This window comes from Ursus arctos, unplaced genomic scaffold, assembly GCF_023065955.2.
Source record: "Ursus arctos isolate Adak ecotype North America unplaced genomic scaffold, UrsArc2.0 scaffold_3, whole genome shotgun sequence".
Taxonomy (NCBI): Eukaryota; Metazoa; Chordata; class Mammalia; order Carnivora; family Ursidae; genus Ursus; species Ursus arctos.
Window position 1 is genome coordinate 19,437,659 of NW_026622985.1, and position 15,690 is coordinate 19,453,348.

Genomic DNA, 15,690 nt, shown 5'->3' on the forward strand with positions numbered 1-15,690 from the left:
AACCGTTTTTGGTGGAAGCACATTTGGGGGAATACGTTTAGGATGGAATCCTCCACAAAGTGCCATCACTCCACTCTCTAGGTGGCTTGGCTCTGGGCTGCCTCAGAGGCCTAGGAGTATATGAGATTACGGCGTAAATTCCTTCCGGTCTGGGTTGGTAATGGGTTCATAGCCCCTGGGGCTTTTGCATCTAATTTTTAGTTCTGTTATTTCCCTTCCAACCTCCCAAAGGCAGGTTCTAAAATTCTATTATCATAATTGTGATGCAACTTGTAGTCATTTTATTACATTTTCTTTATTTAAAAAAAAAACCCTCTGTAAGGAAATGAGGTAGGACGCTTAAAGAGGAAGCTCACTCAAGTTGAAAAAATGTGGTTAAATTAGCAAAACTCAAATGATATTTACTCCTTCTGCACACTTTAAATCATAAAACAATTAAATGGATGACTAATTTCAGGTCTGGTAAGATATTTAGAGGAAAGAACTGGCTTGGACTTTTATAAAGTAGTTAATCTGATTGGTTTAGTTCTTAAATTCATATAACCCAAGTAGAACATTTTCCATCAGTTTTGTCGTTTTCTTTCTTCACATGCTAATTTCCTTACCGTATTTCCCTATTGAAAGAATTGTGACTTACTTAGGGAAGAAGAGTAAATATTAGGTTCTTAGTCTTTAAAGCTAAACCAATCTGCCCAAAGTTTCCAGTCGCATTTCAAATTTAAGAAACTGTCACATGTCCAAGGTCTACTCCAACCAGAAACTGAGAAAAGTGATTCTACCTCACGGATTTCAATAGACTGTCTATCTCTGAGGCAGGATACCATATAATCCATAAGGACCAGGTATAAGCCAAGCTCTGTCATGCTGTGTCAATCTTATAACAGCATTTTGCTCTTCTTCCTAATTTCTAGTAGTTATTATGAAAATGCATTTATATTAAATACTTATTTATATAAATGGCTGTAAACAAGGCAGCATATTGAAAATTGTATCCCTACCTCCATTTTTCTTTATCCAATAGTGATGTATCATAGTTTAGGTAAATTGTGGTAGACATTTCTTGCTAGAAAACTGCCACATATTTTTGATATGACAAATAGTGAAGGTACACATTAAATTATAACATATGAAGATCACACTTAGCTGACTCAATTTGATTTTTCACCAAATGAGACTTTTAATTTTAGACCGTGCTCCAAGCTATCATGCTCATTAATGCAATTATCCTTACCAGTAGTGATCAGAGTGAACATATTTTCAGTCACCTCCTAAAACTAAAATATATTATTTTCATTGGTTTAAATTCTTTTTTGAAGCTAAAAACATAGTCATTGTGAAATATTTTAAAAGAAAAGGCAATTGATTACCCCTAAAGATAAGGTACACCATCTATAACCTACACTGACAATTCTTTGGATATATATGTGCTTCATTGGTGAGTGAAAAATATGTCTTTTCTGTGGTCCTTTCAAAACTGATTTATAGTAAGCCCAGGGTACTACTAGTTTGCATTTTAGTACCACTTTTAATCTTGGCTAAAGCAATCATTTTTACTATAGCAGGTTTCTACTTTGGTAGAATAAAATATTTAATAAAAATACTTTATCATATAGCAGAAGGGCCTGGATTCTAACAGACATACTATAAAAATTATGTTAAATTATATCAAGCTTTTAAAGATTGATCTGCATCAAGTTGTGAAGAATTATACAGAGCATTTAATTTTCATGGCAAATCTCACATTGATATAGAGAAAACAAAAATGTATCTGGTTACTAGAAATAAAATAACTATTTTCAACATGGATTATGAAATAGCATGCGGTAATGGTTTCTCATAGATACACAATTTCAAGGAAAGAATCAAAATTAAGAAAATTTTATAGTTTTTCTATTTTTTCTTTTTAGCATCAAATAAAATCAACCATGAGATTATTTGAGTTTTTCGTGATTGACTGTCTACCACATGCAAAAAACCGTGCTGGAAACACTGATTTTTTGCAGGAACCATGAAGTGTGTGCTATTTTCTCTTTGATTATTCCTTTACTGGCTTACTTGAGTATACTCAGTGTTTGCTTTGTGTTAAAAGAAGAGCTCTCAAAGACATTTAATGTTTAAACTGTCATCACTTAATAGGAACAAAAGATTTAAGAGCTATAGGATTCTGAGTATTTAATCTGCAGTCCATATCATGTTAAGCTAATGAAACTACAATCTTAATTAAAAAACAAAATTGATCTACAAGAAAGAAAAAATGGATACTGTTGAACTTTATCGTTCATTTATTATATGGCACCAATTCCTATCTCACCCTATGTTCCAGAGCCCCTTCCAACGTCAGCGCCATCATCCATATCCTCTACCTTCCTCAAGACGCCAAAGGCGAGAACGTCCAGTTTCAGTGGAAGCAGGAAAGTCTCCATGTAGGCGAAGTGTATGAAGCCTGCTGGGCCTTGGATAACATCCTGATCATCAACTCAGCTCACAGACAAGTCATTTTAGAAGACAGTCTTGATCCAGTAGACACGGGCAACTGGCTTTTTTTCCCAGGAGCTACAGTTAAGGTTTGAGCTCTTTTTTGTTTCTTCTCCTTCCCTCTAAAACCTAAAGCTTAATCAACCAGACCAGACAAATATAACTAAGCTTACCAAATCCACTAGTAAAGGAATAAATAATATTCTTATTTGTGTTACCTTCTCTTTTAAGGATGGGGTGTCATTGGTACAAAAAATATTCACTTATTCGTCCATTTAATAAGTAACTTCGAGGACCCACTGTGCTGTGTCCTGGGCTGAACCTAGGGAATATGACCACAAAAAGGCAGATATGTTTCTTCCCTTCACGTGGCTGTCAACTTCGTGGGTGTAGTTAGACGTGTCAACACGCAAATACAAACAGCACAATTTCTATGACTTGCTGGGAAAGTTTAGAGCTCCGGAAGCACGATAGACAATACCGAATCCAGTCTCAAGGGATTAAGAAGGTGCTCCAGATTGGGAATCTAAGCAGAGACCAAAAGGTAATTTGGAGTTGGCCAGGTGGGAAGAATAGTGTTTCTAGAATCAGAAATCACATCCATAAAGACTGGATCGCGAGAGCACAAGGCAAAGGTCTTAGACAATGTTCGACATTCAATCTGTTGTCTAACAGATTTTGAGTTGAGACTCATGATAGTTAAATGTGGAGATATGGCCGGTGACAAAACCTTGAAGATGTTGCAAGCTGCTATGGAGCTTGAATTTTAGCCTGAAGGTGATAGGGAGTCACTGAATTGCTCCAAATACGTATGACAATCATATTTGATTTTTTAAATATACCTTCGAGGATAGAGAATGGGCCAGAAGGGAGAAAGTGCAGGTAGGGGGACCATGTTGGTCAGACTTAGGGAAGAATGTGGAGGGATTTTAGAGATTTTTTAGGAGAGGGGATGGAGAAGATTCAGGACCAACTGAGATGATGAGGGAATAACAGGTGGTGAGGACAAGATTTGGGCAGCTGGGTGGACGGCAGTGCCATTCATGGAAACAAGGAACATAGAAGGAGAAGCAGGCTCACAGAAGTTGATTCACTCTGGACATGTTGATCTTTTCTTTAATTGAGGTGTACTTGATGTTTAATATTAGCTTCAGGTGTGCCATTTAATGATTTAATATTTGCATATATGGCAAAATGATCATCTCAGTAAGTTTTGTTAATATCCATCACCTCACATTTTTACAAAATTTTCTTCTGTGATGAGAACCTTTAGGATCTACTCTCTTAGCAACTTTCAAATATGCAATATGGTATGATTAACTATAGTCACCATGCTATACATTGTGGACATATTGATTTTGATAATCCTGGGGACAGGCAAGAAGAAATATTTGGTGGGAGGTTAGATAAAGCGATCAGGAACTCAGAGGAAGTTTGGCAATTATCAGCCTTTTGAATGAACATTGAAGTCATGGGCTTGCCTGCCCAGAGAGAGGGTGTGGAAGAAGAAATTGTGCCTAGGCAATATAAAGAATGCCGTTAGACCCTCAACTGGACCCTCTCAAGTTTCCAAGATATGAAAATCAAGTGCAAATACAGCTTAGAGAATTTTTTTAAATGTGACTCACTGGTACAATGTGCAACTCAGGGGAGGTGAAATCACAAAAGTAGCAGCAAGTAGGACATAAACAGCTAAGATGCTCTCCTTCTTTTAATAATGTTTTCAAATTCTAGAAAAGTGATTCCAAATTACTTAGAACCCTTCAACACAGGAACTCGCCTGACACAGTAACTTCTTGCTTAGCAAATCAAGCGCTAGACATTTTACTCGAAGTTGATGAAATCACACGATTGACTGGCATTAGGAACAGGCATCATCCTTGCTCACTGTGAGAAAACACCCAGTAAACCTTATGGAAATCCGTTCTGACAAAGACTCTAAAACCTTTGTGCCTTTAAAGAGAGCCCGTGGATTCCTTTCATATGGGTGTAGAGAAGAACCTTTGTAAGGATATCCCGCATCCTATCCCACTACCACTTGATTAAGTAGGATTTCTGTCGATGTTGTTCAGCATTGGCAAGAAGCCACGAAAACCCAGGAAACACATGGGGACCTCAGGGCTTGGGATTCACATCCTTTTCCCATGATGATCATTTATCATTTGGACTCAGTACCCTTTACTATATAAATGCAATTTTTATGCCTTGTTTTACAAGCTGTTATACTAATCTAATTAGCCATTCAGTTTCTTAATGGATTGTACTTTACTACCACCCCTGATAAAAATGCATGAAATGTGGTTTTGCTTCGGCAGTGATATTCAATTAAATTACAACTTTGTGTGGGTTAATAGTTTTGCTTTGTGGTCCATCATCTTACTCCCAAACTTACCAGTCACACCTTTGAGACCTGCCTGGTGACCTATGAAAAAAACTACTGTAGTTGATATCTATCATGCCCTTTGACTGGCTATCAGGTAGAAATTTTTCTCTGATGTTTCTTTTTGAAAATTCTTTTTAAAACTTTGCAGTAATATAATCTGAGAATTATCATTTTACCTCATTTGCATGACCACCCTTTTGCTTTCTGGCTCAAACATCGGAGCATTAAAAAGTTGCTTTTGCCAAGTGATTTGGAGTTCTAGCAATAAAAATTGTTTATTTAAACTGCATGCAACTTCTTCATTAAATATTTCTCCTTCACTTGGTGGCATCCGAAACAAAAACTACAACCAATTAAAAAGCGTAAGCATATCTCCATGTTCCTATTGGTCACAGGGCATGTTTTAAACATTGCTTTATTTTGGACTTTTAGTTTTGAGGATTATTGTTTGTTTCCTTGCTCTACCTATGTATTACCTTTTCTATGTTCAGTAAAAGTCTCCAAGATGTATACATCTTAACTAAATCAAAGAATGAGTCTAACAGCAATTGAGAAAGTATGCTTAATTACAAAATAGAGCTTAGACGCGGAAAAAATGTCCAAGCACAGACAGAGTATTCTTAGTCTAAGTAGTAAGGGCTACTTTTTTTCTGAGCACTTAACATTCCAGGTGCATGCATGCATACACACACACACATATATACACACAGACATACATATACACACGTATACACAGGATTTTATATATATATGTATATAATCTCATAATTTTATCTTTATAAACCTATAAAGCATGTGCTATATTAGTCCCATTTTACAGATGTGGAAAGCAGACATAGAGGTGTTGAGTAACTTGTCCAAAATATCCCTCTCACCCATGGAAAAGCCAGGACTCACCTAGAGGAATCAGACTTGATCTTGATTTCATTCACCACATGGCTTTGCTCTTACAGGTGGTAAATAGAAGCCGGTGTGATTCTGTTTGTCCCGTGTTTCTTCCCAACATCCATGTGTTAAATTATCCGCCCATTTTCTTCCGTATCACTCTCTGACTATAGGTTAAAAGATTCTTGTTTTTCTCCTATTTCATCATCTTGCTCCAGTTTTATTTCATTTGTACTGCATGTTCCTTCCTCCAGATGACTGATTTTTATACATTAGAATTTAGTAAGTTCAGCCCAAGGACTGGCCTCTTTCTTCTCCTCCACACTCTTCCAGCTGATTTTGTTTTCATGGTCCTGGTTACCGGACCATCACAGGTATTGACTTCTGACCTCAAGTGAACTTAAGGGGATGAGAGTATTAACATGTTTTCCTTATGGAGGCAGGAGGCATTTGCGTATCCTGTGCAGGGGGTAATATAGTGTAACAACGATGAGACGCTAAAGAAAGAGAAACCAACACTGTCATGGCACCAGACTGCCTGGGACAAGGGTGTTAAGAGGCAAGGACCACATGTTAGGGATGCCACTAACAAAAACTTCAGCATCATTCCTTCACGGAGATCACATCATGCTCCCTCCATACTCAAGCCTCTGAAGGCTTCCCGTGGGGGCCTTGCATATAATCCGAGGCCCCTTAGTCCAGGCCCCTCCTAACTTTCATCCTCCTCTCCTGCTCCGCTGTGCTCCAGCCTCACAAACACAACACAGAATTTCACACTCCTACACTTTAGACATGCTTTTCCACCTTCTTTTTTCTCTGCCTAGTAATTCCCCGGTCTCCTTAAGGACCCAGTTCCAAAGTCATTGTCTGTGTGAACTTTGTGCATTGTTCATGTCTCCTCCTCTCTGTCCTGGTGTAACTGTTGGGTTGAATAAGCAGGAATTGGGGTTGGAGACTGGCTGTGGAAAACAGGTCTCTTTGTTTCCCCCAGTGACCATTCAGGTTCAGTCTGAGAGCTTCTTTATCTCTGTCCTCTTTGCAGGTCCCAAGACTGCTGAGAGACCAAATAAGCCATCCGATCATTTTAGTCTCTCAAACAGTCCCAGTTCAATAACATATGATCGGTTCACCATAATCATCTAAGCTCCAAGCTTCATCCATAGCTTCTCTCCTCCTCCGGCTTAAGTGTGCTGCAGTGGGAGTGATGGCAGTGGTCAGCTCCTTCTCCTTCCTCACCACCCCATGCATTTCAGCCTCTGAACCCTCTAGGGCTCAGTGTGGAGGAAGCAGAAGAGGCAGGAGGCAGATATTGTTATAAACTGAAATTACTGATCCGGTGGCCTGGCAAGCGATCAAAGCTGGCTCTCTCTTCCGTCTACCTTTGGGCTCTTTGGACATCTCCCCACTCCTCACTAATGCTGGGGATCTCTCACCTGCTGTTCTTTGATGCATCTCGTATGTCTGGTTCCACTTCCAGCCATGGGGCCTCGGGTTAATGACCACAGTCTGTTTCCACTGGGGGCTTCTTGCCTCTCCAGGGAGCCATTTGGGGCAGGATCTTAGACAAACTAGGCTGTTTCTTGTGTCCACGGGCCCAAGTGTACTCTCTAGTAAACATCCACCTTGGATCCATGATTGAGAGGAGAGTAGTTACTTCCAAGCGCAGCCCTCTTCCTACCTGGCCATCCTCCAGGCAGCCTCAGGCATGCGTCCAGGCCCATCCAGCATACCATCCAAGTGCTGTCCTTCAAGTCCAACGCACCAGGCTTGAGGAGGGAAGAAGATACCTTCCTCCCCTCAGGAGGTCCTGGGCGGGACACATAGTTCACCACCAGCCTTCTCTAAAGAAATCATTTCTCTGCTGCCCAGCTTCCTACTTACATCAACTTTGAGTTTGTATCCCTGCAACATGAGTAACTAAGCCCTTTTACCACCTCTTTCACTAGGTCCTTATAATTGGTCCATCCCACCCTCACCTTAGAACGTGGAGTAGTTCCATTTCAATATTCTCTTACATGGGACATATACCTCTATGAGAGCATTTACAACCTTGCTTTCCATTTATGTTTCTGTCTCCCGAGTTAGAAGGTCAGCTTCTTAAGCTCGGGGACTGCTTCAACCATTTTTGAGTCTCCATTGTTTGGCACGTGATGGATTGTTGTTAAGTGTTAACGGAATGAATGAAAAGGTGGAAAAAATAACCAGAAGATCGAGTTTATGAGGAAAGAAAATGAATTTCATATTCACTGATCACTTGAAGGCAGCTGAAAATTTTGTGAATGGAACTGGAGACAGTACAACTATTCAGAAAATGGACTTAACTACAGGGGTTCAGATCTTGGCTTTACCATTTATTAGCCATGTGGTTTGGGGCTACTTATTTTAATCTCTTAGTTCCTCAGTATCCTCATGTGTGTAACAGGGATAATAATAGTACCCACCCCAAGCTGTGGTAATTAAATAAGAAAATACATATAAAACCCTTAGAACAGTCCCTGGCACATAGAAAGGGTGTAATAAATATGTGTCCTCTTTATTGAAACTTTGAGACTAGGCTCCAGAAGAAAGTGAACATAGAGGAAAATGTGTAAAAGGCAAAGGATGGAGCCAATAGCTGTGATTATGAGGTGGGGGAGAACAGGATAGAAAAAATAGAGACCTCACAATTTATGTCATTCTTATATGTCACTAGAGTAACAGAATCAAATGCCTTAAAATGATTAGGTTGGACACAAGTGTTGCCCGTACATGTAACCTTTGGCAATCAAAATAAGAAATGGTTTCCACTGGAATTAAGTTTCAATGCCACTCATATAATCAGAATTATTAATAGTTTCTATTATTAACAACAAATTATTTTTTTAATGCTACTGTTCATGAAACAAGGGAATAGAAAGTAGTGAGTATGTAAACTGCCTAGCTGATGACCTCGAAAATAATGTCTGAGGGTGTCAGGTCGGATGGGAAAGATGAAAATGATTCACATTCACAGTGCATATTTCTCCTTGTCTTCTCTAGATTTTTTTTGTTCAGTTTCTTCGGGAATATTTAATTCATTGCATCTGAGCCTGTTCTTGTTTATCTCAAGTAGGGCAGAATGATATAAGACCAAATAGAGTAATTAGCTGAAGGAGTTGATGTGATCTGGAGAATTGCAATTATAGGTCACTAGTTTAAATCTGCCCTGGGTTGGTAGAAGGCCATTCCCATCTGTTGGCTCTTGGGTAATTAACATAAAATAGATGGATAACAGTACTGGCTTTTAATATAGAATCTGGCCTTCCATTTGTTGCGCTTTTTGATTTGGGGTTGGTGAGCTGCAAGAGCTTATGGAATTAATCTGTTCTTCCTCTTCAGCCTTCTGTGTTTCTCCTCCATTCTCTTTACGAGTGCATGGCCTTGCCTGACTCATCTTCCAATGTGTTTCCAGAAAACTTGCCCATGTGGAAGAAAAGGCACACCACATTCTTATGCTTCTAATTACCATCATGATGTTTTATTTCCCGCAAATCCCTAAGCAGCCCTTTGTTCATGACCAAGTAGGTGGGGCTCTAAATGCCAATAAACACAGTGCCGCAAGTTAAAAAGCTCCCCAGAGCACCACCCTCATTAGCAATGTCTCAGAGTAAGCGGATCGTGGGCTCATGAGGCTAGCCGACTGAAGCCTACTCAGTCTGGAATCACCTGTCTCAGTTACTGGTTAAGATGATCTTGCCTTCGTTTACAGAATACCCCAACCCTTTGTAACTTTTGTATATGATTTCTAGAAGAATCAAGAATTATTTGTGTCCGTCGTTCCTATTCAAAAGACATGGAGTGAGCTCTGCCAGTTCATCCGCAGTTGCTAGAATAGCCAAGTGCTGCCACGGCTGCCATCCCCCACCCCGCAGGAGTGCGTCTCTCGGTCAGGGGGTGTGGGTGTCTGTGCCACATTCAAAAGCGGGAGGCACGTTCTTCCTGCCTGAAGCAGGGCAGCGATTCATCTTAGGGCAGCTTCTGGTTTCCAGCTCTGTTACGGTGGTCTTGGTTTTGCCATCAAGGTTTAAGGGAAGTGGATCCATTTTTTCACCCTTTCCAATTAAGACTTAGAGTATCAAGGATCAGCCTTTCACCTTGGGTAGGAGTCTCATATCCAGGAATGACACTTGCGCTAGTATGGATGCTAAATAACAATGAATAATAATAGTAACCCTATGAGGGTAAATAATAGTAACAACGATAATAGGAAGAGTAGTCATGATGGCGTGTCATGAATGCACTATGAGGAAAGCCTTATCGTCCAAGTTTTGTATCTGTAGTCAGTAAACACTGAGTGTCTGTAAATGGAGGCTTAGCACTCCATTTTCCTTAGTCACTCGTGAAACATCTGGACAAATCCATCAAAGCCATCTCTTTCCAGCTCCTCAAACATACATCCTACGATCTGAGAACATCCTTAATTTCAAGGTCAAAGAAAAACACTAAATATAAGTTTGTGGCGGGCCAGCCTGGAGCTCCTGCAGCTAGCAGCCTGCTTTCCATAACTCGCTGTCAGAGAAGAGACGCAAAGATCAGTGGAGCACTCCCAGGAGAGCCCAGGGACGAACGATGAGCAAAGGGCTGTGAGCAAGGGTTTGGGTTTGGGTTTTTTGGTTTTTTGTGGTTTTTTTCCTGTTTTCCTCATCCTTTGATAGTACCCCATGAAGCAGGGTTCCCAAATGGAGCAACATGTGATGGAGACAACTCTTCGTCCGGCAGGTGTTTCATTTTGTTTGTTTACTCTCATCTTCGGTGGCAGCCAAAAATTTGTATTTTGAAAGCATGTATCATTCGTGACTCTTTGGTGTGTGTGTGTGTGTGAGAGAGAGAGAGAGAGAGGGTATGTGTTTGCTCAGTCACCATTAATAAATGTTAATATCTGCTCAGCTAGCCTGGTTACTCTCGGCTTGCAAAGGCATAAATCACTGGCTTCTGTCGACTCTGGAATTGACCCACAGATTAAATGCAGATCACTATGAGATAGGTGCCATTCCGCGTATTTTTTATTTTTAAGAACTCTTCCCACTCTGATTGCTGTGCTTGCACCTGCTAATCTTTCTCTCTTTACTGCCCGAGTTCATTGTGTGGCTAGCAAAGAATTCCAGATTACTCCTTCAACACATTTATGTCAACTCGTGCTGGGAAGTAAATCAATGCTAAATGTCACAGATTCTGTGAGGAAGATTTGTCCTTTAGAATAGGCTGTGATTTGATCACGTGTATTTATTTTTTTATTTTAATTTTTTTTTATTATATTATGTTAGTCACCATACAGTACATCGCTGGTTTCTGATGTAAAGTTCGATGATTCATTAGTTGCGTATAACAAACACCCAGTGCTCCATGCAATACGTGCCCTCCTTACTATCCATCACCAGCCTATCCCATTCCCCCACCCCTCTCCCCTCTGAAGCCCTCAGTTTGTTTCTCAGAGTCCATTTAAAAGGAATTTCCTAAAAAGTAATTTATTAAGTTTTTCAAATTTCGGCCAGGGATTTGGAATAACTAAGTAGACAGAATTTAGAAGGGTCGTATGTTAATCTTTTCTCTATTAGTTTTTCTCTATTACTCTGTTTTCTCTATTCCTACTTCCGCAGACTGCTTCCTCTTTACTACACTTACTGTTGATAAATATGCAGTAATAATGACAATTTTCCTGTTTAACAAACACCAAAGGCCCTAATGAAGACAACAGCCATTAGGTAAATCAACAACCCATTAAGGGGAAGCATTAAGTCAGAACAGGAGAGTCTATTAATTTTCTTATAGCTCTTGTACATTAAGCATTTGCCAAATTCATTGTCCCAGTGGATGCTAGGCAGATATCCAGTCCTGAGTAAGAATGGGAGCTTTCATTCTGGAGTCTTCTGTCACCTGTCTGGTACTTTTGTCATAAATTGTGGAATTGTTAATGCAGAGTAAAGGTCATGATGTCCCAATTTTGAAAACATGTAAATTAATTTGTCTGAAAATGTAAAGTCTTCATGCAGGTTGTGGCTAATAAAAAAACCCTCAGATGAATGGTGAAAGAGGTGATCACACTCAAAGCAGAGTTCACTTTTAAACGTAGGATTTGGGGGATATAATCCCCTGGCAGGTCAGTACTCTCCTACTGTAATGCCCAACTTTTCTTCCAGAAATTAAGCACCCAGAAGAAGGTTTCAATGATCCATTCAATGATTTTATTTTATTTTTTACAGTAGAAGGACGAACAGGAGGAAATCAGATACACTTTCCAGAAATGTGCTTTGCAAAGCGCTGTACTGGAAACTATCTGGTGTGTAACTTGAGGGATTTGAGTCCCGGCTTTCTAATGACGATAAACCTGAGCTCAGTAAGACTTGTGGCCGGTCCATGTTCCCATGTCTTTTTCCATTAAGAATCGGAACGTTAACTATGATTTTTCTGGCCAGATTCCAGCCTGGTTAATTGCATGCTGTCTACCTAAATTCCCTTTGCTTGGGATGTTCTTCACTTTGGATTGCATTGCTCTTATTGTCATGTTTCCCCCAAGAGGTGGGTGCATGATATTGTAGAAGGAGCCAGGATATAATTTGTCAAGCTAATAAGAGTACTTTGGGGATGAAGGGTTAAACGTAAGTAGTGCTTTTCACAATTTCCCTCCAATGCTGCCTATTTGTACAGTAATTAATGTGAAATAGCATTAGTGAAACATGGAATTGAGCCAAATCACCATGACAAGGGTGGCAATAACACGGAATCAAATAATTTTGATAAATTCTACTGGAAGCGACTAGTCAAACAAATCGCCAGAGCCTCCCTAACGGATGCACCCTTTTTTGTTTGTTTTTGGTCTGAAGCTGACACATTTACTCACTAATTAACTCAATGTTCAGTGAGATCTATTTTGCTCTATATGAACGTCAAAAACGTATAACATTTTTCATCATTTCTGTGCCTAGCACAGGACATAGCGTGGTAACCTGCCCAGTGACACTCACGGAAGGAAGGTTTGTCAAGCGAATGAATGAAGTAAGGTTTGTTGAGCGAATGAATGAAGTAAGGTTTGTTAAGCGAATGAGTGAAGATGGGGGCAATGAACGTTTACCAACTTCCTGACATTCCCCAATCTTTAGGAGGCATGGCCTACAGTATCTCATCTAATCTTCACAATTACTCCCATTTCACAGATGCAAAGACAGAGGCTCAGAGAGGCCAAATGGCTTCTCTAAGATCAGTTTTGACTTTTGTAGCCAAGTGTGTTTTACTAGAAAGTCAGCCCTTTCGTCCCTCCGTCTCTTATAGCCTCCCACATTGTACCTGGCATCCTCAGCCTTAATTTGTGAAGGCAAGTCCGAAAACCTCAGACCCTGTGAAAGTCAAGTTGATCTCCATAGACAAGGTTAACAACCGCCCCATGGAATTTTACATTGTTATTCTTACTCTCATTACTCCAATTCAAATCTGTCACTGTTGCCATTTTGGAGTTGTCATAACTGTTGCCAAGTAATTATACACTTGTCACAAAATATACCATAAATCGAATCTTTATGAATCTTGGTACAAAGTGGTTCAAATGTGAATGCTCAATGAATCCAGAAAATAATGAGAAAAAATACTCTTTAAGCTCCCTCAAATTCACTCACCATGGTTGAATCTATTGTGTCGACTAGAGAAAATGCACTTCAGCCCTCCTACACCTGGACTGTGTTCATAGCCAAGTTTTCAGTTTTTTAACTGGCATTAAATTACCTAGAAATCGAATGTGTGGAAAAGGACAGAAATTCATTTTGCCTCATGAGAGAAATCATTCTCCTTCAATTTGATATTTTTAAATATAGCATGAAAGTCTGTACCTATAAAGACCATTGACCCAGGATGTAGGATATATGTATTTCTATATGATAATAGCTCTCGCACAGAGAAAGGCTTAGGAAACACAATGATAGGTAGGCTATCAGTCAGTCAATTTCCAAACACTCAATCACACATCTCAATGTAAGCCAGAAACTCCTCTACCAACATATTTTATTTCCAGCCAGATATTGGCTAATTTATGACTCTGCCAACAATGCCATTTTAATTAATTTTATTCATCTTATTTCTCTTTCCTCTGCTCCTCATATCTCATCTATTTGCATTGCCTAGATTTTAATTAAAAAACCTCTCCTCTCTAAGGAGCAATCTGAAGTGGCAAAAATAATCACTTAAAATATTACAGTCATTAAAACATTGGCTGTGGTGGAAGCCATGCATTTTCAATTTTCCTACAAATGATGTTTTAGCTTCCTTTTAAAGTGCACTTTGTATCTGAATTGTCTGCCACCAGCCAGCTTGGCTATCAAAAATGGTCTTCCAGCTGGGTGGGCTGAGTGACAACTCCTTAATGGAGGAAATGGATGGCTCTCTGCTCATGTGGAGGGGAAGGCATACCAGGCAGATTTCATTCCATCTGCCACCAGCTCTCTGCAAGCTGGCATTGCCCAAATGCCCAATATACTCATTCCAACAAAAAGGATATCGTCAAAAAAATAAATTGTAAGGCTACACATGCCTGAAAGAAGCATCAGGGCCATTAGACCCAAGGGAGATAATATTAAGAGGTGCCTCAGTGTTCATCTTTGATGAAAACCTAATTAAACTATGGGGGGGGGGCGATTGCAAGTACTTTTACAAGTACAGAGGTGAAGTCATTAACATTTGCAGCAGAGGATAGGGAGCCACCTTAGAAAAATGCTATCCTGAATTGTGGCCAAGGACTTGTTATATTGAGGAATTTGCACGGATGTTTCCTGTTGATGCTTTTCTGAATGGCAAATTCTTGTCACTTAGCTACACTGTGTTCTGCTTTTCAAGTAAAGGAAACCCGTTTAGCTGCAAAGTAGGAAAATATTTTCGATTGACAAATAGAAGCAAATAAGGACTATATTTAAGGGATTTTTAAAAATTGGAGATCTCTGGTACTTAGAACTACAAAGTATATGTCATTGATCAGTGCTAAAATAGTGACACAAAGTAAAAATAATTATAATTAATGCACATTAGGAGAGCTAGAAATAGAAATATTTAAAGCCATCTTCAGAATTATAACTTTATTTCGCCCCCAATACATGCTTAGTTACTTGACATGTAGTCACCATAAGTCAGAAGCTATAACTCAGGAAATCAAATTTTATGATCATTTGCTCAAAAGAAAAAAACTTGATAGAGTTTTAGTATACTCAAAATACTCCTGAATTCCAAAATATTCTTGTTTTTATCATATCAAGAACTTGTGTATCTTACAAAATTAGACATTTAACTGTCTTTTGAACTTGTTTAGATTTTAATTGTTATTACATATAAATGACATGAGTTAAACAAAAACAGCTGGGTATTAAAAATCACTGAGAGCAGTTTTCTGAAATTCTTTTCATACTTTCAATGCACATTTTGCTTGGATTTTTAACATAGTATACTGATATTACACAATGCAAGTTTGTCTGTAAAAAAAAAAAAAGAAAAGGTGGCAACAGACATCTTGCATTAATAAGTTTTCCTGTCCTTGGAGAATTTTTGGTAATCTGCCAAAATTTGGAGGGCCTTTAAAGTTCTCATTGAAGCTTCTACCTGCCCTAAATGTGAATGAATGTTTGCAGTATTTTTGCCATGTGGGATTGTGGGATATATTCTTTTATATTTTACTAAAGGTTTGAAGTTGACCTGAAGAATTTTAATGACTATTCTAATGAGAAACACAATTAAAAATAGATTTACACATGTTTCTATTTCTCTTTCACATACTGCTAAGAGTATGGACTATAGCATTTTATTTTTGGAAAAAAAATATCTATCCAGAAATAAAATAATGATTATTGTATAGCACTCAGACGTTTCAGAAATACATTTCCATGGGTAATATAACTTGTGCTTCTAACAGCACCTCTAGGAAATAGATATCATTGACGTCATTCTATAGCCTGAGAAAC

The 15,690-nt window shown here is 39.0% G+C and overlaps 1 protein-coding gene across 1 annotated transcript in view; it reads left to right on the forward strand.

Annotated features, from left to right (window-relative positions):
* Positions 1–15,690, forward strand: part of RELN (reelin) — a 476,703-nt gene that overhangs the window by 265,937 nt on the left and 195,076 nt on the right. The window contains exon 10 of the mRNA XM_026503988.4: positions 2,324–2,564. Coding sequence (XP_026359773.3) covers positions 2,324–2,564 — 241 coding nt within the window. The remainder of the gene's footprint in view (positions 1–2,323; positions 2,565–15,690) is intronic.